This window comes from Ascaphus truei, chromosome 3 (assembly GCF_040206685.1).
Source record: "Ascaphus truei isolate aAscTru1 chromosome 3, aAscTru1.hap1, whole genome shotgun sequence".
NCBI lineage: Eukaryota > Metazoa > Chordata > Amphibia > Anura > Ascaphidae > Ascaphus > Ascaphus truei.
Genome location: NC_134485.1, coordinates 17963354 through 17986982, shown reverse-complemented (window position 1 = coordinate 17986982; position 23629 = coordinate 17963354). Strand labels below are relative to the sequence as shown.

General features: G+C 38.4%; 1 protein-coding gene across 1 annotated transcript in view; it reads left to right on the top strand.

The window, feature by feature from the left end:
- Positions 1-2581: 2581 nt before the first annotated feature.
- Positions 2582-23629, top strand: part of ABCG1 (ATP binding cassette subfamily G member 1) — a 68619-nt gene continuing 47571 nt past the window's right edge. The window contains exons 1-2 of the mRNA XM_075593672.1: positions 2582-2858; positions 7116-7359. Of these exons, the coding sequence (XP_075449787.1) occupies positions 2817-2858; positions 7116-7359 (286 nt within the window). The 5' untranslated portion in view covers positions 2582-2816. The remainder of the gene's footprint in view (positions 2859-7115; positions 7360-23629) is intronic.

The following is a 23629-nucleotide window of genomic DNA, read 5'->3' as shown; positions in this document are numbered from 1 at the left end:
CACTAGTTGAATTGTGTGATATATATATATGCATGCAGATGAGCATACAGTTATATTTGCATATATATATATATATATATATATATATATATATATATGCAAATATAACTGTATGCTCATCTGCATGCATATATATATATCACACAATTCAACTAGTGATATCTACTTAAAATAAACAAACAAACAAAAAATGCACTTAGTTAATGGACCAAGAGAGAATAGAAAACAAAGTGACAATAAAGAAAAGTCCAATAGTCCTGAAAAAATAAAATAAAAATATTGAAGTGCAAAAGAAGAAGATTGCTGGAGACTTCTGGTAGCTTTCTTGAGAATACACCAAATCCAATAAACACATTTATGAAAGAAAAAAAGAAAGCGTGCACTCCATGGTGTATTAATGTTGTAAAAAGGGGTTTAATGGAGCTAAAAAGCGGTACGATATGTACTCACATCAATAAAAAATGTACAGGACATTGGAGTGGACAATATTCACCACCCTGGAGTCAGGATCACACATTTTGCAAAAGGATTCCCGGGAAGATAGTCGTTGTAGATCCCAGTGATGGGACTGTGGAAATCCGCAGGTAGGCTGGCTGGTAGCAGATGGCTAAAGTCGCACAGGAGAGGCAACAGCTGATCAACTGCAGATCCTCCAGTTTAGCAAATAGGGAAACACATCTAGTGTGCTAAAATCTGTCCGACTGTCATTCCGCAATGATGACATCACTCACATGTAAAATGATGTTCGGCCTACACATTTCATTGCTTAAACAGTTACTTCCTCAGGGGAGTATTGATGACAAGATTGCCAAAGAACAGAGTGTAAATAGGTTCAAGTAACTAGGCAACTTAATTTGGCCAATCAAACGAAAGACCAATGAGCATTGAGAATATACACTGAAAGTTAAAAAAAAGTTGGAGGCACAGCTGTGATCAATCACACATCATAAATAGCAATTGTGATAGACAAAAATATAAATACAAAATACTAATAAAAACAGGAAATGATCATGATCATAAACTAAATAGAATTAGAGATGAGAGAAAACAAACTAAAATGATTAATGTTTGTTAAATACTGAAAAAATAAAATGAATGAATAATTGATCATAAGTGAAAAACATATGTATAAATTAGTATTTGATGTTAATGAAAGAAAAGACTAGTATTGAACTACAATAGAAAACAGTGATTAAACAAAAAACATGTAATACATTGCTAACAAATTATATATGTTATACAATAAAAATACAAAAAAATAAAAATGGATAATAAGCATATTTGTAAAATATGTATACATAAAAAATGGTCAATATATTGGCAATTATATACATAGGCAAGACAGGGCTAATGCCAGCCTGGAGTAGGTGATAAAAAACTGCGGTAATTCTGCCGTTAATTCGGATCCGATAAACAACGCAACGTGATACAGTATACAGTATGGCTGATAATGCAAAAAAAAATGTGGTACTAGGCATATTTTTTTTACCAGATATGATATTTTTAATGGATCCAATAAAAATGGTGTTCTTTTTAGCGGTGCAACGTTAATGTATTGCACTATAAAAAAGAATGCATTTTTGGGGGCAATAATATCACACTTTTGCTTACCGCAGCTTGATGTATCTGGGCCTCAATGTTGTAGTAAAAATGATGCTACATTAGACATTCTGCTCTGTCCCATTTCAGAAATGTATCAACATAGTTCTTCAGTTCCCCTGCTTGTACCAGCCTGTGATTTGAGAATTTCCGTTTTCTACCCACCCCACTCCCATAACTTAGTGTCAAAGATCCACACACTTTCTCGTGTGGTGTATAACTCACTGATTTATGATCTTACATTTAATACAGCTGCAAATACTGTACAATAAATGTTTAATTACTAAATGAGTGCTTAATGCAACTTAGAGACTCTATGAACTGGACTGTTATTGTTTTCACATCTTTTTTTTTTATTTTTATTTTTTACCATTTTTAATGGTGCATGTGCATGTCAGTCTCTTTTTCTGTCAGGAAAGTAACATTTTGGAGATATTTGTTTTCCGTGTTCATTTCTTGTTGTCTTTTGTAGTTGATTCTTGTTAGTAATTTTTTTTTACTTGAATGCGATTTTTCTACTTATCAGAACTACATTGATTGATTATCACAATTTGTCATATTCTTCTTATATGAGTGCTGGTGATATATATTGTGATTATATTGAGGATTTACAAGGATCATCCGTGTTACCCTTGTCAGTATTTAACACTTACTGTTTGTTTGGGGTGGGGCTGGCTGTCAATCTATTAACTATGGTTTTTTTTTTTTTAAATTTAATGTCAGTGGGACATTTCCCAAAGGTAGGTAATCTTGATACACACCATGTCAGTGCTAATGTACAAATACATTATTTATTTTTTAGCAGCATGGAAGCCAGCAACATCCCACCCACTGGTGTCCCCAGGACCTGGGCACAGTGCATTATAATGCAGGGGAAAGGGAGGGACATAGCAATGAGAGGATGACACATACAGTAGATGAAAGAGGATGATGCTAAAATTGCAAATGCACAGGGCTGAGTCTAGATAGAAAACAAGAGCACGTTTACCTGCACCAGGAAGCCCCGCCCATGTACTCCTTCCTAGCCAGTCCTGGGAGAGGAATGCTATGACGGGCTGCTCATTCCGCAGGGCAGTGTAGAAGCTGCCTGAGAACTGTTGGGAGCAGAGCACTGAAGTGAGGCAGTAAGTGAGCAGGCTACAGAGGAACGAGACCATCGGCTTCAGCACCACCCGCCAATAGACAGCGCACACACACAGAGCCTGGACAGGCGGGGGATGGCCTGCCTGACAGCAGCATTTACCGTAGGCACAAGTTTGGTAAGCGCAGGCAATCTCAGTTGTTTTTATCAGTAGTTCTATTGTATCTGTTTATGCCACTTAATGATGCTGGCTCAGTGTACATGTGTTTGATCCTGTGGGTGCGAGGAATAGTCAAGGTCAAAGGGGTTCATTCATTCTTTTCAGTGTAGCCCCTTCTGTGCTGGAGGTGTACTGTAGCACTGATGAGGTTAAATTATCGTGGCTGCTTTAAACATGTCATCAGGGACCATGAGGGGAAATCACAGTATCCACAGATCTGGTAAGCAGGTACAAGGTAGTAGGATGAGATTTAACTTCGTTATAACTAATAGTTTGGAACATATATGTGTGTGTGTGTGTGTGTGTGTGTGTGTGTGTGTGTGTGTGTGTGTGTGTGTGTGTGTGTGTGTGTGTGTGTGTGTGTGTGTGTGTGTGTGTGTGTGTGTGTGTGTGTGTGTGTCAGGGACCATATATATATATATATATATATATATATATATATATATATATATATATATATATATATATATATATATATATATATATAAATATATATATATATATATATATATATATATATGTATGTATATATAATTAAAAATATATATTTTTTATGTAATCAGATGCTAGATATATTTGTTATCAGGAGCTCTGTGATAGAGTTAACATGAAAGTTATCTTTCATACATACTGTAGCAGTCTTATGAGAAGCACAGAGGGACATTGGGATACAATACAATGGCATAGGGACAAGAGGAATCAAGTGGATAATGCTTATTTTGGGTTCACATATTGTGTGTGTGTGTTTTGGGAAAACATGTGGGGTTTTTAGGATGTGAATCATGGATGCAGATGAGCTGGTCTGAATTAATGGCTGTGACTGCAATTAACAGAGGTGATGTTTATCAACGTGACTGTGGCTTAACCCCTTCTGTGCTGGAGGAGGAGGAGAAACAGTGGGAATGTAAAGCAGCTTGATGACAGACCCATGCAGCAGGCATTTCTTTAACCCTTTCACCTAAATTACCTATACACCTCTTTAGTGGCAGAACAGGCTCCAGTTATTGTTGTACATTCAACACTGGCTCCAAAGGAGGGATAAACAAAATCAAACCTCTACTTGTATTTAATTCTACAACTAAAGATAGTAGGTACGCATTACAATTATTATTATTATACTGTTTTAACCCCTCTGGCAGTGAGAGGGTTACATGTGTACATTGGTTTCTACAGCTGACACACAATGTCCAGTTTGTTTTCAATATTCTGTATACAAGAAAATAAAGTACGAGAAACCTGCAGCTGCTGGGGTCTCTGTCCCCATTTTCTGACGCGTGTGTACATCAGGCACTTGCTTTTTAGAGCAGTTGCTGATTGTGCTGTGACCGATAGTTACCTCTCACATTGAGCTGCTCAGTGGAAACAGGATTACAGGATATTCTGAGCATGCGCAGTTCAACTTCACTGCATCTTAGGACTTGCTACCAGCTCCACTGGAAAACACACAGCCTTCCAAGCTGACTATACAGCACATTAGTTTTTGGTTTAATGCTTTTGGGAAAGCACATGCAGAGATTCAGGAACAGATTATTAGATTTGAATGGACAAGAACAAACCTATGAAGGAAAATAATGTATTGGACAGCAACATTTTGATTCTAAAATAGTTGTGTTTTTCTACCCTGACCCTACATATCCGGGGGTCTCTAGTTCTTTTTATATGGAGAAAATCAGATTGACAAGATAATAAATGCTTGTTAGTGGAAAGACACAGCATTAGTTCAAACTGTCCTGGAAATATAGAGTTATGTGATGACCAAGCAAACAAGATTTTACATTGAAGATAATGATGTGTGATATATGTCATTCATTTTGAAGTATGTTTTTCAATTAAAACAGTGATATATATATATATATATATATATACACACACACACACACACACACACACACACACACACACACACACACACACACACACACACACACACAAGTCCAAAAGGCACTAAGATTGTTGCTGTATTAGTAATTGATAAGAATTATTATTAAAGCTTTGTGAAAAGTGCTAGAATACATGGTTCAGCAGTACAGTAGATATACAAGTAAACATCCTCACAAGGGAATACACGACCCCAAAAATATGAAAATAATTTGAAATCTAATTAAATATTCTGAGGAATAATTCAATATTCAATAATCCTGCACTTGCATTTCAGCATTTTACAGTATATTTTAGCTCACATTTTTACAAAGAGTAATACAGTTATCACTATGCAGTAGGATGTGAGTGCATTTATCTTATTCACTTCACATGTGCCAAGTAGCCAACTAAAATGTTTTTTGGCAGGTATTTCAATATATATGAATGCCAGAATAGGAAATGGCTTTACTGCTAAAGATGCTGCAGTTATCTGCTAAAAATAATTTAAGGTCAACCCTCTTGCTGCCAGAGGGGTATAAAAGTGTTCAAATTCAGTTATTAATCATTTCAGTGGTAGACGGACTAGCAACACATTTGTCTTAAATGTATCTTGCTAATTCGATACTGAATGGGTTAAACATACTGTAATATATTCTCTTTCATGGCCAGGATATAGCAGCTAGATAACTAACACAGTTCCGTGGGCGCTTACAATTTATTTTGAAGATTGGAACTTCAAAAGAAATTTGTTAACCTGAAATTATGGCTTAAATAATTTAACTGAAATTTTTTTTAAATGTTTTTTTTAATGAATATTGCAGAATTATTGCAGTTTATACTGGCTAAAATCTATTATTTTGACAGATAAAATGTCAGACATGGGTGAGCTTGTCCCCTATATTTTATCTTTTGGTAGTTACTGAGTGTAGATAGACATGTCTGGTGCCAAATGAAAATAAAATAGCAAAAATAAACTAGTGGGATAATGATCAGATGGGTTATGACCAATCAACTCTCTGCCTAATGATCCTTACCACAAATTAATGAATGGTATGTATGTCTTTATTTATATAGCGCCATTAATGTACATAGCACTTCACAGCAGTAATACACGTGACAATCATATAAATAACAAATATTACAAATAACACATAATGGGAAGAAGTGCTTCAGACATACAAGTAACATTTAGGAAAAGGAGTCCCTCGTCCAAAGAGCTTACAATCTAATTGGTTGGTAGGAAGAACGTACAAAGACAGTAGGAGGGCATTCTGGTAAGTGCATCTGCAAGGGGTCAAGGTTTATGTATGATGTGTAAATTATCAGCCATGGAGCTACTCATATATGCTTTGTTAAGCAGGTGTGTTTTAAGGTGGGTCTTAAAGGTGGATAGAGAGGCTGCTAGTCGGATATTGAGGGGATGGACATTCCAGAAGTGTGGGGCAGTCAGTGAGAAAGGTTTAAGGCGGGATGGTAGGCAAGTTACCCTACTACATGTTGATATGAGAATAAAATATCCCATCACCCATACATTATATTAAGGCAGGGTTTTCTGGGATTTGTTAGGATAAATAGTCGTTATAATTTGTGCTGGAACATTTCGGCTTTCGTGTGACTTGGCGATACTTTAAGCTGTTAAAATTCAATAGGCATAGAAATAGGAAACTCTTATTGTGTTAGTCTTGAATTTTGTACCAGCTTTGTGAACTTAATACTTAATATTTAGCAAAATAATGGGATCTGTGTCTTATTTGAGTTCCCTGGGAATATATTTGGTCATTGTTAACTAAACAAGAAAGATTTGAACTTTTGTAAGATGATTGGTATTAAGTTGCATACAGTAGTTCTCCATGGTAACTGAGTTTATGTTTTTGTGAAGCTAAACCAGAACGTTAGATAATACTATAACATGAACAAGGTTAGAAACAGGTGGATAAAGTTCAAAAATTTTTATTTTGTATAGTGTGTATTCTTATCAGCCACCAAGCATGTGACATTTGACAGACATTAATAAAAGGAATGCAGGAATATAAACAGTGTTAGTGGCATCCTAGGAAGTGTATGGTGGTACCATTATTATAGCCATTAGTCAAACTACCACTGTTGCACAGAATTGCATACATTTATAGAAGCAGCTGGATTGTACTGCAACAAGCTGGGTACAGTAACATTATACAGAGAACATGAAGTCTTTTATGGAAGGAGTAAAATGATGGTACCCTAAAACATGCAGGGCCCAGTATTTTAAGGTTGAATTGCTGAAACTTTCACCTGCACCTGTGTCTGAGTGTATCACTTTGATCTTCATTTGCTAGTATATTTAGGAAAGTACTTTCTTGTTCTTTTGGTTTCCAGAATGCCAGTAATCCCTCCGCAGCAATGTCGGAATCAAAGTCAGTGTGTGTGTCCTTGGATGAAGTGGTCTCCAACTGCACTGGCAACCAAGAGACTCCCCTGCTGAATGGACACTTAAAAAAAGTGGACAACAATCTCACCGAAGCCCAGCGCTTTTCCTCACTGCCACGGAGGCCGGCTGTGAATATAGAGTTCAAGGATATTTCATTTTCTATCCCTGAGGGACCATGGTGGAAAAAGAAAGGTAAGCATTGAACATATAATAATGTATGTGGAAATATATATGCTACAGGGTAAATCAGTACTTGACATAATTTAGAATAATAACATCAATAACAACATACTTGAAAACGAGAGGTAACTCTCAATGTACTGTATTACTTCCTGGTAAAATATTTTTAATAAATGTTAAGCCTTAGGTGTGTAAAACATAAATGGGGAGACTTTGGTCCCTCAAATCCCCTTTGTGTATGTGTTAGAGTCTACACATGAGCCACATCTTGTTTCCAATCACGTAGATCAAGGGCGGCTTGCTCCAGTCATCAAGGGCCACCAACAGGTCATTGGTTGAGCCACTGATTGAACAACCTGTGCTGAAGCAGCGACATCCTTAAAACCTAACCTGCTGGTGGCCATTGAGAACTTGAGTTGGCCACTCCTGAAGTATTTAATGCCAAGACGTATCCAATTGCTAACTACTGTTGTATCTGCACTTTCCTTGTCCTGTTGTAGCTGTTTCACTCCTCACAATAGAACATGAGGGAAAGAAAGGAAGAGGAGGCCCACCAATTAAGCCCTTGAAACACATGCAGGGGAGGAAGGGGGGGGGGGGAGGTGTGAGGGGACATTGTTCAGTACAAAAGCATTGCTTTCAGTTGGATGTTTTTATTTGATAAATCTGATAGTGTAGAGACTCAATGAAAGAGAGACAAAAATATAAAGTCAAAGAGGAGGTGAAGAAGAGAACAGCAGAGACAAACAGACAGCCAAAGGTGGCATGTTAGAGAATGAGAAACATACAGCCACAGAAAGAAAACATGAGAGACTCAGAAGGTAGAGAGTTCAAGATGGAAAGATGAAAATAGCCCAGTAAAAAATGAGACAGACATACAGTATAAGGACATCGAGAGAGGCAAGTACAGAAAGTGAGACAAGCAGTCAGCAACAGAAAGATTCATGGCAGGACAGAGAATTGTGCCTGGTGGCGTAATGGCAATTTCCAGTGTCAATTTCTGTGAAAAGTACCTATGAAAGCCTGGACTAACAGTTCTACTTAGAGGACAGATTCACAAGAAACCATTAATGGCTCCTATTAATAATTAATATTGAGAGTAAAGAGGTACAGTATGAAGATACAGTAGCTAACAAGAGAACTGTAAATATGTAAGGGACTATTTATTCAATCTAACTGAAGCAAACCACTTACAAAATCTGCATCAAGTATGCCAAAGGAAAAAAGTCACATTTACAGTATTTCAATAGGACTCCTTTTCTTTAATAAATGTGAACCTTTTTGTGCTCCAGACTCATAAAGGCAGGGACTTCAAGAGTCTATTCTCTAAAATCTAGCTGCGCAAACAGTGCAAAAACCAGCACATTATTGATCAATGAAAGGGAATCCTTTTGAAAAATGTGAAAAACAAATGGAGTTATTCATTTGACAGGTTAGGTGCAATTCTTTTGCATTTGTTTATCCCCAGTGTTGCAGCTGGAAAACTTTGATAAATAAACCCCATGGAGAGGAATGTACTGTACATGCTGCTCCTTGCAATCTCAGAGGGTAGCAACCCGATGTTTTGCAATAACCAGTGTATTAGGAAGAACACATGTTTTTAGCTCATTAATTGATCATCCCCAACACTGGTTTGGGAGAGGCATTTTTCTCCCAGGCATGGCATGCTGTATTCAAGGAGGTTGAATGGACAGGGATACCAATGTTTCCCTCTTCTGCTTTGTATGTCTATAAAATGTGTTTCCTCTGGTACAGCACAGACAACCAGTCATCTTTTGAAAAGTTAATTATAGGGGAGTATTCAAGGTAATTAAATCAGATGGGGATTTGAAGTTGTCTCACCAGCTTACAGTATCTAGCTAAGTATAGTCTTGTTTATTATGACTAGACAAGAGGATAGAGGAATAAACCCCTAGCAATGCTAACCAGGACATGTCCATGTAGTGAATATGCGAATTAGAGCATTTGAATCTTCATTATCTTTCCAAACAAAACAGCTTGATAAACCCAGAACTCCAAAATCCACAATGTCTGTGATCAATACTGTATGTACTGTATACAACTGTGAGGGTCCCTTAAATGCCACTATCTGCAGACTCCCAATAGCCTATAATAGATATATCTTGTATGGGTGTCAATGGCTATATTGGACCTTGATTGTAGTAAACGTCACCTTGAATAAGTAACATATAATGATAAAGTTACTCACTGATGACCATGTGGAGATCCGGGTGCTGTCGGCGTGATCCTACCAGAGGAATTCAGCATACAAAGATCGTGACAGGCGGTGCAGCTGCCTTGGAAAAAACGTATGACCAGTAGTGCAAAAAATCTAGGAATAAAAATGTATTATAGGCACATTTAAAAACAGTAAGAGAGCACTCTTACGCGTTTCGCGTGATCACCCACGCTTTATAAAACTCTTTGATAAAGCATGCGTGACCACGCGAAACGCGTAAGAGTGCTCTCTTACTGTTTTTAAATGTGCCTATAATACATTTTTGTTCCTAGATTTTTTGCACTACTGGTCATACGTTTTTTCCAAGGCAGCTGCACCGCCTGTCACGACTCTTTATAATGACTAGACCCTGCAGCTATTTAACAGGAATGATGAATGAGATGTAGAAATGTGTTGCACATCTATTAGACTTTTCACAGCTTTTACACGTGCAAAGGAGTATATATATATATATATATATATATATATATATATATATATATATATATACAGGGCTCGATAATTGGGAAAAAAGCCACTCGCTTGAAAAAAGAGGCTCTCGCCCTATTTTTGCCCTTGTTTTGGGGTGCCTACCTACATATCTGCGGCTTGTCTATTACAGTTTTAGAAGGTTAGAGAGAGTTCAAATTGGACAGTGAGGTCAATAGCTGGATTTTAAAGTTCCCCAATAATACTACATATTCAGTACTGGTTTACATTCACCGTAGCAGGTCCTGGGATCCACACGCATGAAATAATGTATCATATTCTTGCCAATGTTCCTCTCTTCCTGTAGCTTTGTTACTGGTCATTCATTTAATCATATAACTAGTTTTCAACTAGAGCAAAAGGGGAGAGTAGGGTTGTTTTCTGTTTTATTGGCACCGCTCACAGAAAAGGTCCTTCCTATATTTGTATCAATTTGTGATGCTATTAAATGAAACTTTTGCCTTTCAGTGGCTTTTAGTATATAACTAGTAATGTTTTCCCATATTTTGTGCATAAAGAAAACATTCATAAGATAAATTGGTCAATGAAACGTAAAAGGGACTTCTGTTTTCTGGCCAAGGGGAGGCTTTACAAACATGCTTTATAGGATTAAAGATTTTCATGTGACTGGGTCATACTCTTTCAAAGTTTGATATGAGTTCTGGAAATGCAAAAATAATAAGAAAGAAGAGGGCGATCTACATTACGTTCAAAGACTGACACCAGGATTTCACAGTTCCTCCTGTCATTTCATGGTCGCTCTGCATAGAAGAAAATCTAAAAGCTACTGTATCTCAATGCGTTATTATTCACATTATTTTGTGGTATATAATGTTGAACAAGTATTCATCGCTGCGCAAAATGCCATTCAACATTAGATAAACATTAGAAAAAAGGAAAAACCTGGGGCACTGCTGAATTAGAAAATAGAGGCTGGTAGTAGGTAAAATTAGATCAATTTATTGGGCATAATGGCCAAAGGAATAAAACAGCACACATCCCCTGATACGTTTCCAGCCTCTCAGGGCGCTTTTTTTTTTTTTTTTAGATAAACATTAGATAAAGAAGTAAACAGGGGGCATGGCAAATTTGGACCAAAATGAGGTCAAATTGAATCATTTTGCTCTTGTGTCCTTTTTACGTCAATGTGTCAGAATGTAAGATCTGCGTGTATCATCTCGTCTTTTGGGGAGCGTCAATATGAGAAGTTAGAGAGGCGTTACTCTACATGATGCTCAGATTATAATGAGATGTATCAAAACCCGCATCTCGGCACGCCAATCTTTTATATTACGTCAAAAGAATCTGCCAGGACAGAAGTGGCATACACTTTTGTGGCAAACAATTTGCGCCACATAGGAAACGTACATTTCATACAACTACCAGCAGGGAAAGGAGCAATCTGTTGAAACACACTTCTATTCACACTTTCTTTATGTTGATACATCTCCCACCAATTGCTTTCAACAGGATTCCTTTAATAAATATTGTGCTGTATCTTGCACTGGTTCTGCCACCACGAGTCTTTAGTAAATAACACCCTCTGTATTACACTGTGCTTTTTGCCTATTGTCCTATTGCCACTGCATTTTTCATAGTTTGTAATTAATATTGGCAAGCACTGAAAAAAAAAAGTGGTAGGTAAATGGGAGAGTGCTCTGACTTTTATGTAGTGTTTGGACTGCAATTACCTCCAATTCAAATAGATTATCACAGGTTAGTCGTTTTGGGGACAGAAGGACTTCGCAGGGCCTGACAACAAGGGGGCGTGGGGGGCCTCCGGAACAATCATTGTAGACTTGGTATAGGTGGGGATACGGTACCCCCCGTTAACTTCAGAGGCTGACTTCGCACTTACCACTCCACAAGTTGGTTTGCAGCTAGTCCTCTCCCCGCTCAACAAATTGGCCACACGGACCGTTCCGCGCTCATCATTTTAGGTCCGTGGCACCCAACTTACCCTCCTGCTTATGAAAATGGGCCTGTGACACCCCTCAAACCTGGCATTCCCGCGCAACAATATGCCAGAGTCCTGAGCCCCGGAAAACCTCATAGTGGACCAGGGGCCGTACATTGAGTGAATGGATTAAGGAAGCATAATATAATTTTAAAATATTTCAGTGGGATATTTCAACACTGTGCATAATTGCCAAACTAAACATATAGGGGGATGTGTATTAATTGTCGCAAACTGGAGCATTCTCCAAGACAGATTGCGCCATTCTTATTCCGCGTCACTTTGCGAATGTGGTGCTTTGCTCCAAATTTACTCCAATTAGTAGTTTGGAGAGTGGTTATAGGAGTAGTTAAGGGAAGAGATAGTCAGAGCAATATTATAATGACATGTATTAAAAGGTGTACAGTAGCTGGTTTAGTTTTTCTATGTCTTTGTATCAAATATTTCCATCAGGTGGCAATAACCCTGCCTAATGTTAAAAGAAAGAATAGCCTGTTTCATACATATTCCACTTTTGCAAATGGAAGCGGATGAAACCTTTTGCTCTGTGTTTTGGAGCAAATCTCCCTATCTTGATACAGATCCCCCATAAGACTGAACATTCTCAGCATATTGACCGGGGTAAGAGAGGAGGAGGATAGGCTCTCAACGGGGACCACATCCAGATGTAGCCAGACTTGATAACCGCTCTGCCGGGAAGCCGCATAATCCTGACCACGGCACTCTTTGCCAGTTGGAAATCTCTCCATGGGGGCTCCATTCTTCCAGAAGCCAGCCGCAGCGTTCAGTGTTGACGGAGCCGCAGTGTGTTGCTTTCATGCCTTAAAAAGCCATTACCGCCATATGTCGCTATATATGATTGATGCCGCAGCACAATACTCTATACTGTTACCGGCTAGTAGGGTCTCCATGTCATTTATCTCTGAGTTTGGCTGTGCAAGTCATTTTTTTTTTTTGTAAAATCTTTTTTTTGGAAATTCTCCAGACTTATACATACAATATATTTTTTACATGCATAATGTAGCAGATTCTTATACAGCTATCTCTCTATGTTCCATACAATATTCGTTTTGCATCATTTCCTTTTTATTTTTAATATAGTAACACTTTAACCTTTAACTCAACTTGTTAACATTTAGCTGTACTATGTCAACCCGTTATTTCATTTTATCTTCAACTTCTTCCCTCTTGATAGTATACCCGAGCCTTTGCTTAGTCTGCTTTGGACCTCTGTTAGACTAACTATGTCGTTCATATAAGGACTCTTCAATCCTATGTTTATACTCTCTTTGCCTCCCCTGTGCAACCATACACCTCTGTCTGATTCCTTGAAGTGTTTATTTCACTAGTCTTATGGTATTGTCAGTAGTCCTGTTAGGTGCCTTTCTACCCCCCAGGTCTCTTGTTTTTTTTTTTAAATGGTGTAGTGTTCAGAGTCTTATTGGGGGATTCCTGGTTAGTGTACATGTTGCATACCATGTTGTGTGTTTAAAGTTTTCTTGGATTTTTGTCTTTGTCTCATCTGACTGTGTGGCAATAAAGCTTTCCCAGATTTGGAAGAATTGTTCCACTTATTTTCTTTCTCCGTCATGGCTTCCACCCAGTCTAATGTGAATATACTAAACATTTTTTTCTCTCCACAGCTGCAGAGATGGGGGAGTGTTATGTATCCATTGTTGTAAGATCGTTTTCCTTGCGGACATAGCTATAATTTGTTTGAGTTTGCTGTTGTCAGTTTTGTCCCCTGCTGCCCCTTCAGCGTTTAGGTTTATAATATAAAAATTGCATATTCAGGATCTATATGGATTGTTGTATTCAGGGAATCTTTGCAGTACTCGCCTATTCGTGACCAGAACTCGTTGATCACTGGGCAGTTCCATAGGCAGTGTATAAGATCTGCCTCTGGGGCTGCGTACTTTGTACATTTACTGTCCAGAGATATTCTTTGTATATTGTGGATGGGATGATTTTCAACGATTTCCCAAACTGTCTCATGATAGTCTCCATACTTAGATTTGGGCAGTCTGCTAACCAAGCTCCAATTCCCGGTGTTTTGTCATCAAAATGTAATGTTTTATTCAGACATTGATAACAATTTGATATTGAGATTTGAAATGCTTTGTTTAGAGCTTTTTTATCTTTGTCTCTTATTATGATTGGCAGCATCTGTAGTATACAGTATATAGGATTTTTGGGAAGATTGTCATCTTCACCAGGTGGCACCTCCCCAGAACTGTTACGCTTAAGTTTTGCCATTTCTGAGTGTTTGTGTGATGTTATCTATCAGTGGTCTAACATTAATATTATATAAATGATGGATATCACTCAGGATGAGTACCCCCCAGAAATTTGATGTGTTTTTTTGCCCATTTAAATTTTTATTTATAATTTTTTTTTACCAGGAAGTAATACAGTACGTAGAGTTACCTCTTGGTTTCAAGTATGTCCTGGGCACAGAGTTTTAAAAATACATGGATACATTAAAAGAACAGAGTTAAACAGTCCGTTCACAGACATTTCATAGACAGATAGAGTTAGAACATTGGGTACAGGGGATAAAGGGTTTGTGAGTTTGAAATGGGATGGGACCCTTCCACTTTATCTTTTGATTGCAGTCTAGAGCTAGTACAGCTGAACCCCCTTATAACGCTGTGCTTGGGATCCAAAGAATCACATCGCGTTATAAGCGGATCGCGTTAGAAATAATGTACAATTGTATGCATTGTACAATAAAGTATTTAACATACCAATAAACGTGTTGTAAAGTATTCATAAATATGAAAATTGGGAGCCACGCTTGCATCGCATTATAAGCGGATTCGCGTTGTAACGGATCGCGTTATAACGGGGTTGAGCTGTACCTCTGATTTTTCATAGTTGATAGTTAAACCCGAGACTTTGCTGTATATTTGTATTGCCTCTATAATAGCTGGTATTGCCTTTTAAGGTTTGAAATGAAAAGGAGCATATCGTCCGCAACTGCTGCAATTTTTAGTTCTCTGTCACCTATTTGAATGCCCTTAAATTTTGCCATCTCTTTTAGGTGTCGGATTAGGGGGTCTAGCGCTATCTCAAATAACATTGGGGATAGGGGACAGCCCTGCCTAGTTCCCCGTTGTAACATGAAAAGTTCAGCGTTCAGTGCATTAGCTGTGATATAGGCTTTGGGGTCGTCGTATATAGTTTGGATTAATGTTGTAAAATTTTCCCCCAAATTTTGTGCCTGGAGAGTCCTGGTAATGTGTACCCATGTCATTTTGCCGAATGCTTTTTCGGCATCGAGATTTACTATTAGGTTGTTGCCTTTGGACTGTCCTGCTGCCACCACCGCAGCCACCGCATATCTTCTACTCATAACTGACTGCCTCCCGGGGACAAAACCTGTTTGCTCTGGAGATATAATATTGAGGAGTATATTTTTGAGGCGATTTGTGTAAATTTTTATTAGAATTTTAAAATCTTGGATTAACATGGAAATGGGTCTGTATGATGATGATTGTTCCATATTTCTGCCTGTTTTTGGGATGACAATTATTTTTGCCATAATAAAGTTTTGCGGCAATTGTTTTTCCTCCCTTATATGGTTGTATAGGTTGGTTAGTGATATTGCTATTTTGGGGTTTAATAATTTGAAGTATTCTGCGCTGCTACCTGGTCCTGGTCATTTGTTTTTTTTTAAGTGTGTTGATAGTTTCCTGTACTTCTAGGATTGTTATAGGTTTATCTAGTGCCTCACTATTTGCTTGGGAGATTTGAGGAAGGTTTGCTTCTTGTATAACTTTTCCTCCTAATTCTTTTTCTTCTGGGCTTGCTGTGTAGAGTTCTTTGTAGTAATTTATAATTGCACAAATTTCTTTGGCGTTCGTTGTTCTGCTGATTAGTGATTTTGGTTTCTTTTGTTAGATTGGCCAACAATTTCCCAGGTTTATTGCCCCATCTAAAATAACTATTTTTTTTTATACATACTGTAAGTTGGGTTTGTGCTCCTTCTGTCAGCAGTGCCTCGTACAACTCTTTGGTTTCTAAATACTGCTTCTTATTTTGTTCTGTATTATCTGTCTTGTATATTTGGAACGCCTGTGTTAGGTGTGTGTTTAGGTTGTTCCGTTTGGTGTTTAGGGTTTGTTTTTTCCTAATACTGTAATCAATTATATGGCCTCTAACTACTGCTTTGGATGCTTCCCAGTACAGAATGGGTTGTACAGTATGCTGCTGGTTGTCCGTCTCATAATTGGACCAATGGTTTTGTAGATACGCTTTGAACTCTTTTGAGTCGGCTAGATACGTGGGCGTGCGCCAGCTTCGTGAGATATTTTTGGGTTTACTGAGTCTTAAGTTGATCCATATCAGTGCATGGTCTGAAATTATTGTATTTTCTATTTTAGCTAAGTTTATTCTCTGCATTAAGTTAGTTGAGATTAGGAACCAGTCTATTCTTGAGAACATATTGGGTGCGTGTGAAAAAAAAGTGAAATCTTTTTCTAGCGGGTTTAAAATTCTCCAGAGGTCAACCAGTGGTAGGTTCTCCCTGAAGGATTTTAAAGTTCCCCGTTGTGAGTGTGAGTTGCGCGGTACCCTTTTGTTTCCTGATCTGTCAAGTGTCCAGTCCTCCACTACATTGAAGTCGCCTCCAACAACAGCAGTCTCTGCATCCCACTCAAAAAAACTTTGGTAGAGATCTGTGAAAAACATGGTTCGGCAAGTTCGGGGCATATACATTAACCAACAACAATCTCGAGTCTTCTATGGTGATGTCAACCATGAGATATCTTCCTTCCGGATCTTTCAGAATTTTATGGATGTTGTAATTCACATTTTTGTTTATTAGTATTGCAGTTTCTCTTTGCTTTCCAGTGTATGGTGCCGCGATTATTTCTTGGATCCATGGCGCTTTCAGTATTTTGGTGTCCTCCTTCAGGAGGTGTGTCTCTTGGAGGAACGTCACCTGCACTTTGGATCTTTTCAGGTGGGAGAGTATCTTCCTTCTTTTTGTTGGTGAATTCAGGCCCCCGAAATTCCAGGAGACAATCTTGAGGTTGTCTATCTGGATTTGTGAATCTTCAGTTTGTACATAGCTTTGTCTTGAGGCTACATCTATCCAATTCTTTTGTGGAGGTATAATCTTTGTTTTGCTTGCTTTCCATTGGAGGTGAGCCTTCCCAGTGATCAGGCCCCCTCCAGGTTTTTGGTGTTTTGGAGTTGAAAGAAGTTTTGATTTTGTTTGAGTTTTTGGTTGACTTTTCCAATTATGTCGTGTTTGGTCCAGCTTAACAAGCAGCAACAGGCTGTGCCTGTGAGCTTTGTGTGCCAATTCCCGTGGCTTCTCACCAACCAGGTTGACTTAGCTGGCTTTTGGTGACCTAGGTTTGCCAAGATTGCCTTTTGTTTAATTCATGAATCGTTTGGTGGTGGATTTGGTTGCTCTTTAAAGTGTGCTTGCACACTTTCTGGTTATTCAAATAGAAAGGTCTTGGAGCCTTCCGTGACTCTCAGTTTAGCTGAGTAGAGTAGTACGAATTGTTTCCCTTTCTGGTATAACTCTTTGCATAATGAGGAGTACTCTCTCCTTTTTTGTGATACTTGGGCCGAGAAGTCTTGAAAGATTAGTAGTTTGTTGCCTTTGTAGTGCAGATCGGACCTTTTCCTGTAGGCTGCTAGCACGTTTGCTCTGTCTGCATAGTTTAGGAACCTCATGATGACCGGTCTCGGTCTTGCTTTGTCTCTTTCTGGTCATAGTCTGTGAGCTCTCTCTATCTTAAGAGCTTCTGCTGAGCCCGGCATTTCCAGCACCGTCGGCAGCCATTTTGATAGCATCTGGGTCAGACGTGTCCCCCTCCGTTTCTGGAATCCCTATTATGCGTAGGTTGTTTCTACGGCTTCTATTTTCTAGGTCATCCAGTTTTTCCTGTATAGATACTATGGTTTTAGATTGTGCCTCTAGTTACTTTGCAGCTGCTGTACTTCTGTCTAACAAACCATGGTTCTGCTCAACAATTCTTCCAATCTTTGCCCGTGCGAGCCCAGCTGTGCCAGCGTTTCCTGTATTACATTTTTAAGCTCGGATATTTTTTCGTCAATTGAGAGGAGAGATCAGCTTCATCACCTCTCTGGCTATGGCCTCCGCCGAAGTCATTTCCTGTTTTGGTGTTCCTATCGGTGGTGTATTTCCTCTTTCAGATCTATCTGGCGATTGTGTCTCTGAGGCCACCGTTGTTTTGTTGTTGTTGTTGTTGTTGTTTGTTTGTCTTTTTGCTTATTGATCTGTGATTGGCTGTGCAAATCTTAATTTTCAAATGTCGGTTTATTTTATAGCACAACATATGGTGCTTGCAAAGGAGTTAATAACCTTGCCTCTGAGCCTTACCTTAATTACCTTATAGTGTGAGATCGTATAAGGTTGTGAGACATGACTGAGGTCAGAATTAATTTTCTGTATTATCAGGCAATAAAACCCACTAAATACTGAGCTTACAGTGGCTGTGTGCGTTTGGTAATTTTAGTTGGTAAAACAACATGTTTACTCATCCCACCTTTTTAATTGCAGTTCTTGCTAAGCACCAGTGAATGACACTGTCCCCCTCCATTAGAGAGGTTCTGAGAGCTTCTTGCAGGTGTAGCAGTGTTAGGACCTACAGATGGGCCATACCGTGACGTTGTTGTAGAAATAAAACACTTTGGCCACAGAATTGGACTACTGCAAATGACCCTTGCTTATGAGAAGATATACAGATAACTATTTAACTATATAATATGTCAAGTTAGATGTAGCACTGAGCCTTTTTTTCTTTTGTTGAATAAAACCCACTAATCCTGATAATTCTTATTCTGAAATACCGAGTTGTTCTACAGGATTATCTCTGTTCAAATGAGTATTAGTACTAGGCCCTTTAGAATTTTTTTTTTAGCATACATGCATGAATTCAGATTCATGCTATCAAAACGCTACATGGTAACATTTGTCAGTTTAAAGCTGCAGTTCAAGCTGCCGATTTTTAAAAATATATATTTTTCCCCATTCAATATGTGCATCAGTATAATCTGCACACTGACAACTGATTAGCTAAGCTGCAGATCGATCCGTTCTCCTTTAATCAATCGCTTGCTCGGGGCTATTAAATTCAGTTCTTGCACAGCATTTTGGGCAATGTAGTTCTTGGAATATGATTGACTGGGCAGTTACTAGATACAATTGGTTCACTGCTAGAGAGAGGGTCGGGGCACAAGAGCCAGAACCTGTCAGAAGGGGATGGGGGCTGTGACTTTGAAAATGCTTCCTACCGACTTTTGTTAGCTTTTCTCACTTGTTCTAAAAAAGAATATTGGTTATGATGGAAATGCTTCACTTTGTCAAACCTAATAAAAAAAAAGATTGAAACGAAAATGCTTCCTACATTAGAAATGTCTTTAAAACCAGTTTTTTTTTAAATGCTACAAGTATTTTCTCACAATACAGAACTGATTTATTAAAACAAACACATATGTAGGAGATTTCTTGAACTGCTGCTTTAAGTGGAATGTTTTTTTATGAATACTGCTGTAATGCCGTCTGCAGCATACTGTAGTACCCACGGTTATTCTAACACAAACCAGTGGCAATCGCCAAAAAGACCCAGGTACACCCAGGTACATGCTGGATACATGCCTTAAACTTGCCTTAAACTAGACCCAGCATTTCTGCATTGATTAATGGCCCATCAGATTAACAGCGGGGGGTCCCTGGCAGTCCCATTCAAACTGATATGTGCTGGGTGTAACCTGGCTAGTTTAAGGCAAGTTTTAGGCATTTCTGTATTGACTAATGACCCATAGTATTCAAACTGAATGGGACTGCCAGGGACCCATGCTGTGTTAATCCTATGGGTCATTAGTCAATGCAGAAATGCCTTAAACTTGCCTTAAACTAGCCAGGTTACACCCAGCACATACCGGGCTAGTTTAAGGCAAGCTTTAGAATACTCGTGGTCTCTTCTGTAACACTGCACAGTATCAGTCACATTCTTTTGAACATTAATTGAATTAATATCCCATAGTGTTATGCACTAACCTACACTGACTTAGGAGTCTTATCCAGTATAACAATTAGTATAACCTCATGTGACACTTCTAGCTGCTGAGATTCATATTCCAGTGCAGTACAAATCACTACAATAATTACAGTGAATATACAGTATCGGCTGCACAAATTAAATGACATATTAACTAAATGTGTGGTGATGTATATTTAATTTGTGTACTTGATGGCAAATGTAATGTCATTAGGATATATGTAATTGCTTCTGTATGCAGTTCCGGTTTTGAAATGAATGATCAACTCTGTCTCCTTTATGAGTTCACTCGTTTTACGAGGTATACAATGTCTGTGAACAATAGTCACTGAGTCTTTAGTGGCCTTGCAGTGAAAGTTATTAGACTGTATCAAGATGACCTTAGTTCCATATGGTACTTTTAGTAGCTCAGTGTGAGCCGCTAAGCGAAACGCAAACACAGGGTGTTCTTTAAATGGGGACATAGGAGTCTAGGGTGTCCCAGCTGCAAAACTGGAGCAAACCAATGTTTGTTTACTCCTGTTTTTCATAAAACACCATGTAGAAGAGAGCCAAGAACAGCAAACAGCAGAACAAATTAAAATATAGCAAAAAAGGTAATTTATTCATCCCTGATGAAGGTGTATGCACACTGAAACGTTGGATGCAACTTTGACTTTTAAGTCATTAAATTACCTTTTTTTGCTATATTTTGATTTTATGTGTGCTGTTTGGTGTGCTTTGCTCTCTTCAACATATTGCTTTGCCTTGACTAGGATTTTTTGCCTTTAGCACCCAGCTTTAGAGTTTTTCTTACCTAGACCCCGGCGTTTAGGGGCATCCCAAGTTGCTGTACCTGATTCTCTCCTCCTATTACGTTACATCACCATTTGAGCATTGGTGTTATATGACCATTGTTTTTTGGAGTGCTGATACAATGTTTGTATACAATAATATAATATTCAATATATTCTAAAACCAGCCTACTACATACATGTATATGGTATTGTATATGCTGTAGATGTAATAATATATTAAATAATATTAAAATTCAGATTCCTTCTTGTCAGCAGCAAATACATATATTATTAGAATGAAACATTTTCGATCTGTTAGCATTAGGATGATTGATGGCTGTTCCTTTGTAAGCAAATGCATTTCTTCCTTCACTTATTGTTACTGCTGAAGCTACAGTATGTGTGGGCGTTTTATCATTTCATAGTTATCTGATTTAAAACGATTGTTTCAACTATAATGCCCATATGGTAAAAAGAAGTTATTTAATGAGTTAAAAAAAAAAATGATATGCTAACTCATTAAATGCTGGAGATGTCATTAATTTACTTTGTTACAGAAACCTTTAGCAGTGATGGAGAATATTGCCTTTAAAAGTAAGATTCACTGCCAGTCTCTGCTGATATTATCTGCTTGTATCAGAAGTTCTTCATAATCAACACATCGGATGTGTCCTACATCCCTTGCTAACCCCCACAGGAGAAGGCTGGATTGCTCTGAGCAGGTGCACTGCAGTATACAGTAGGTGCTGCATGAGCAGTCTTCCTCCGGTTACTCCTGGCCATTGCACTGTAGTAGCCTTAAATCAGTATGCTCCATGATTGGAAGAGCTTTCCGATTGGCTGGTGGCTGCCTTGTTGCTGAGAGGGAAGAGAGCGCTGAATGGGTGGATTAGAAGCCGTGTAAAGGATTCAGCACTTCCCAGCACACAGGCAGCTTTTGCTGTATTGTTTTCATGTGCATATTGCTTAGTCTGCTAAGGTGTATTTCGCATGGCACGAGAGGTACAGATCCCTGCCAGCCATCTGCTAGGTGGGACAAGTAGACTGACCAGCTGGTTATTGCCTGTAGAGACCTAACCCAATTAGCATCAAGACAACTTATTGCTGCAAACGCAACTTTGCTGTGAAATATAACAGATACTGTATGTTTATTTGACCCTGGCATAGTGCAGGGACTGATTTGAAGCAGTAATTATGTCTGCTCCTATTAACGTTTTTGCTTCCCTGTTATATAGCGCGGGAGCTGGGAGGTCCTCTCTGCTATGTGCAGCTCCTTGTATCAAGGGGTTAAAAATGGTGGAATTGCTGCGTTAAGATGGGATGTCTGTCCACATACATTGATTAGTGACTGACATAGTAATATGTATTATCTTCTGCAGGTGCCGTATCTTTGTTCTTGTAGCTTTTAACATAAGAGTTCCATATCTGATAAACGTCTATTATTAATTCACATATTAGATCGGAGAAAAACACTGGGCCTAATAACCAAGAAATGTTATATTTGTGATTGTATTGCACTCAGAATTGCTGGTTTTCCAGGCAGCAATACAACGTCGCTGTTACTGCTGTCTTAATAATGTTGTGACAAGATACAGTATAGAATGGGGTACACAGTCTATTCTCAGGTGCATTTTCTTTTACTAAAGTCCCTTGTTAAAAAAGAACCCTGTTATAGAAACGCCAGTTTCCTACTTTCAGATCTGTATCTTCCCTCTGTGTCACTTAACCAGGCAGTCATTTGTAACTGTGAGTTATCCTGCTTCTCAGTACATTGAAAAGGGGCGTTTAGCAGAATTGCCTTCAGTAAACTGGTTTAAAGGGTGCAGCACCTTTTATATCTGGTTTCAAACTATAAAGTCTATGCTCATGTAGTCTTTAACCCATTCACTACCAGAATTATATATATATATATATATATATATATATATATATATATATATACCATTTAAATCAGTGGGTTATTCTTTTTTATACATATATATATATATATATATATATGTATAAAAAAGAATAACCCACTGATTTAAATGGTAATGTGTTTCCTTGATAAATGTGCAGCAGAATTTTTGTCCCAGTTTTGCTGTTGGGAAACTTTGATAGATGAGAGCGTGCTTACTTGCATACTATTTCCCAGAATCCTTGTCTGCATGTCAGTTCAGTGTATGACGTGCTACAGTGGGGTGACTGAAGCAGATTTGGGGGACCAGCCTTTAATTCTAAGAGCATACTGTAGAAAAGGTGATTCTTTTTTTAGAACTTTGTGAGCCTTCCTTCTTGCAAGATTATTTCATATGATCAAATGAAAATGATAATACTAACAGACATCATTCATTAGCCAAGTATGTGCGAGTACAAATAACACCAAGGGTATAAATGTAAAGGTATCAAGGTTTATGTACTTAGAAGTAATATTACTTCATGAGAATAACAGAATAAGGGTAATTGTGTCTACTCCAATAGCAAAGGTATAAGAAATAAGTAAATAGGGGGCTCCAGGACTGGTTACACTAACGTGAAACTATAAAAACAAGTTGTACTATAACGGGTGCACAATCTTTTTCCCATGTTTCCCCCTGGCGGCTTTATCCCCCCCCCTCCTTGTGCTCCCTTTCTCACGTTGGCTTCGGCGTCACGTGACCCTCCAGCATCATTTGAAGCCATGTTGCCATAGCGACACGTCCGAGCCAAGGTAAGTGAAGTTACAGAAGCCTTTGCCATGCTCCTCAGCATTTAATTTACATGCCTTCAGGAAGCGCGCTGGGCCTCTGTAACCGCCGTGCCCTCCACAGAGAATCTC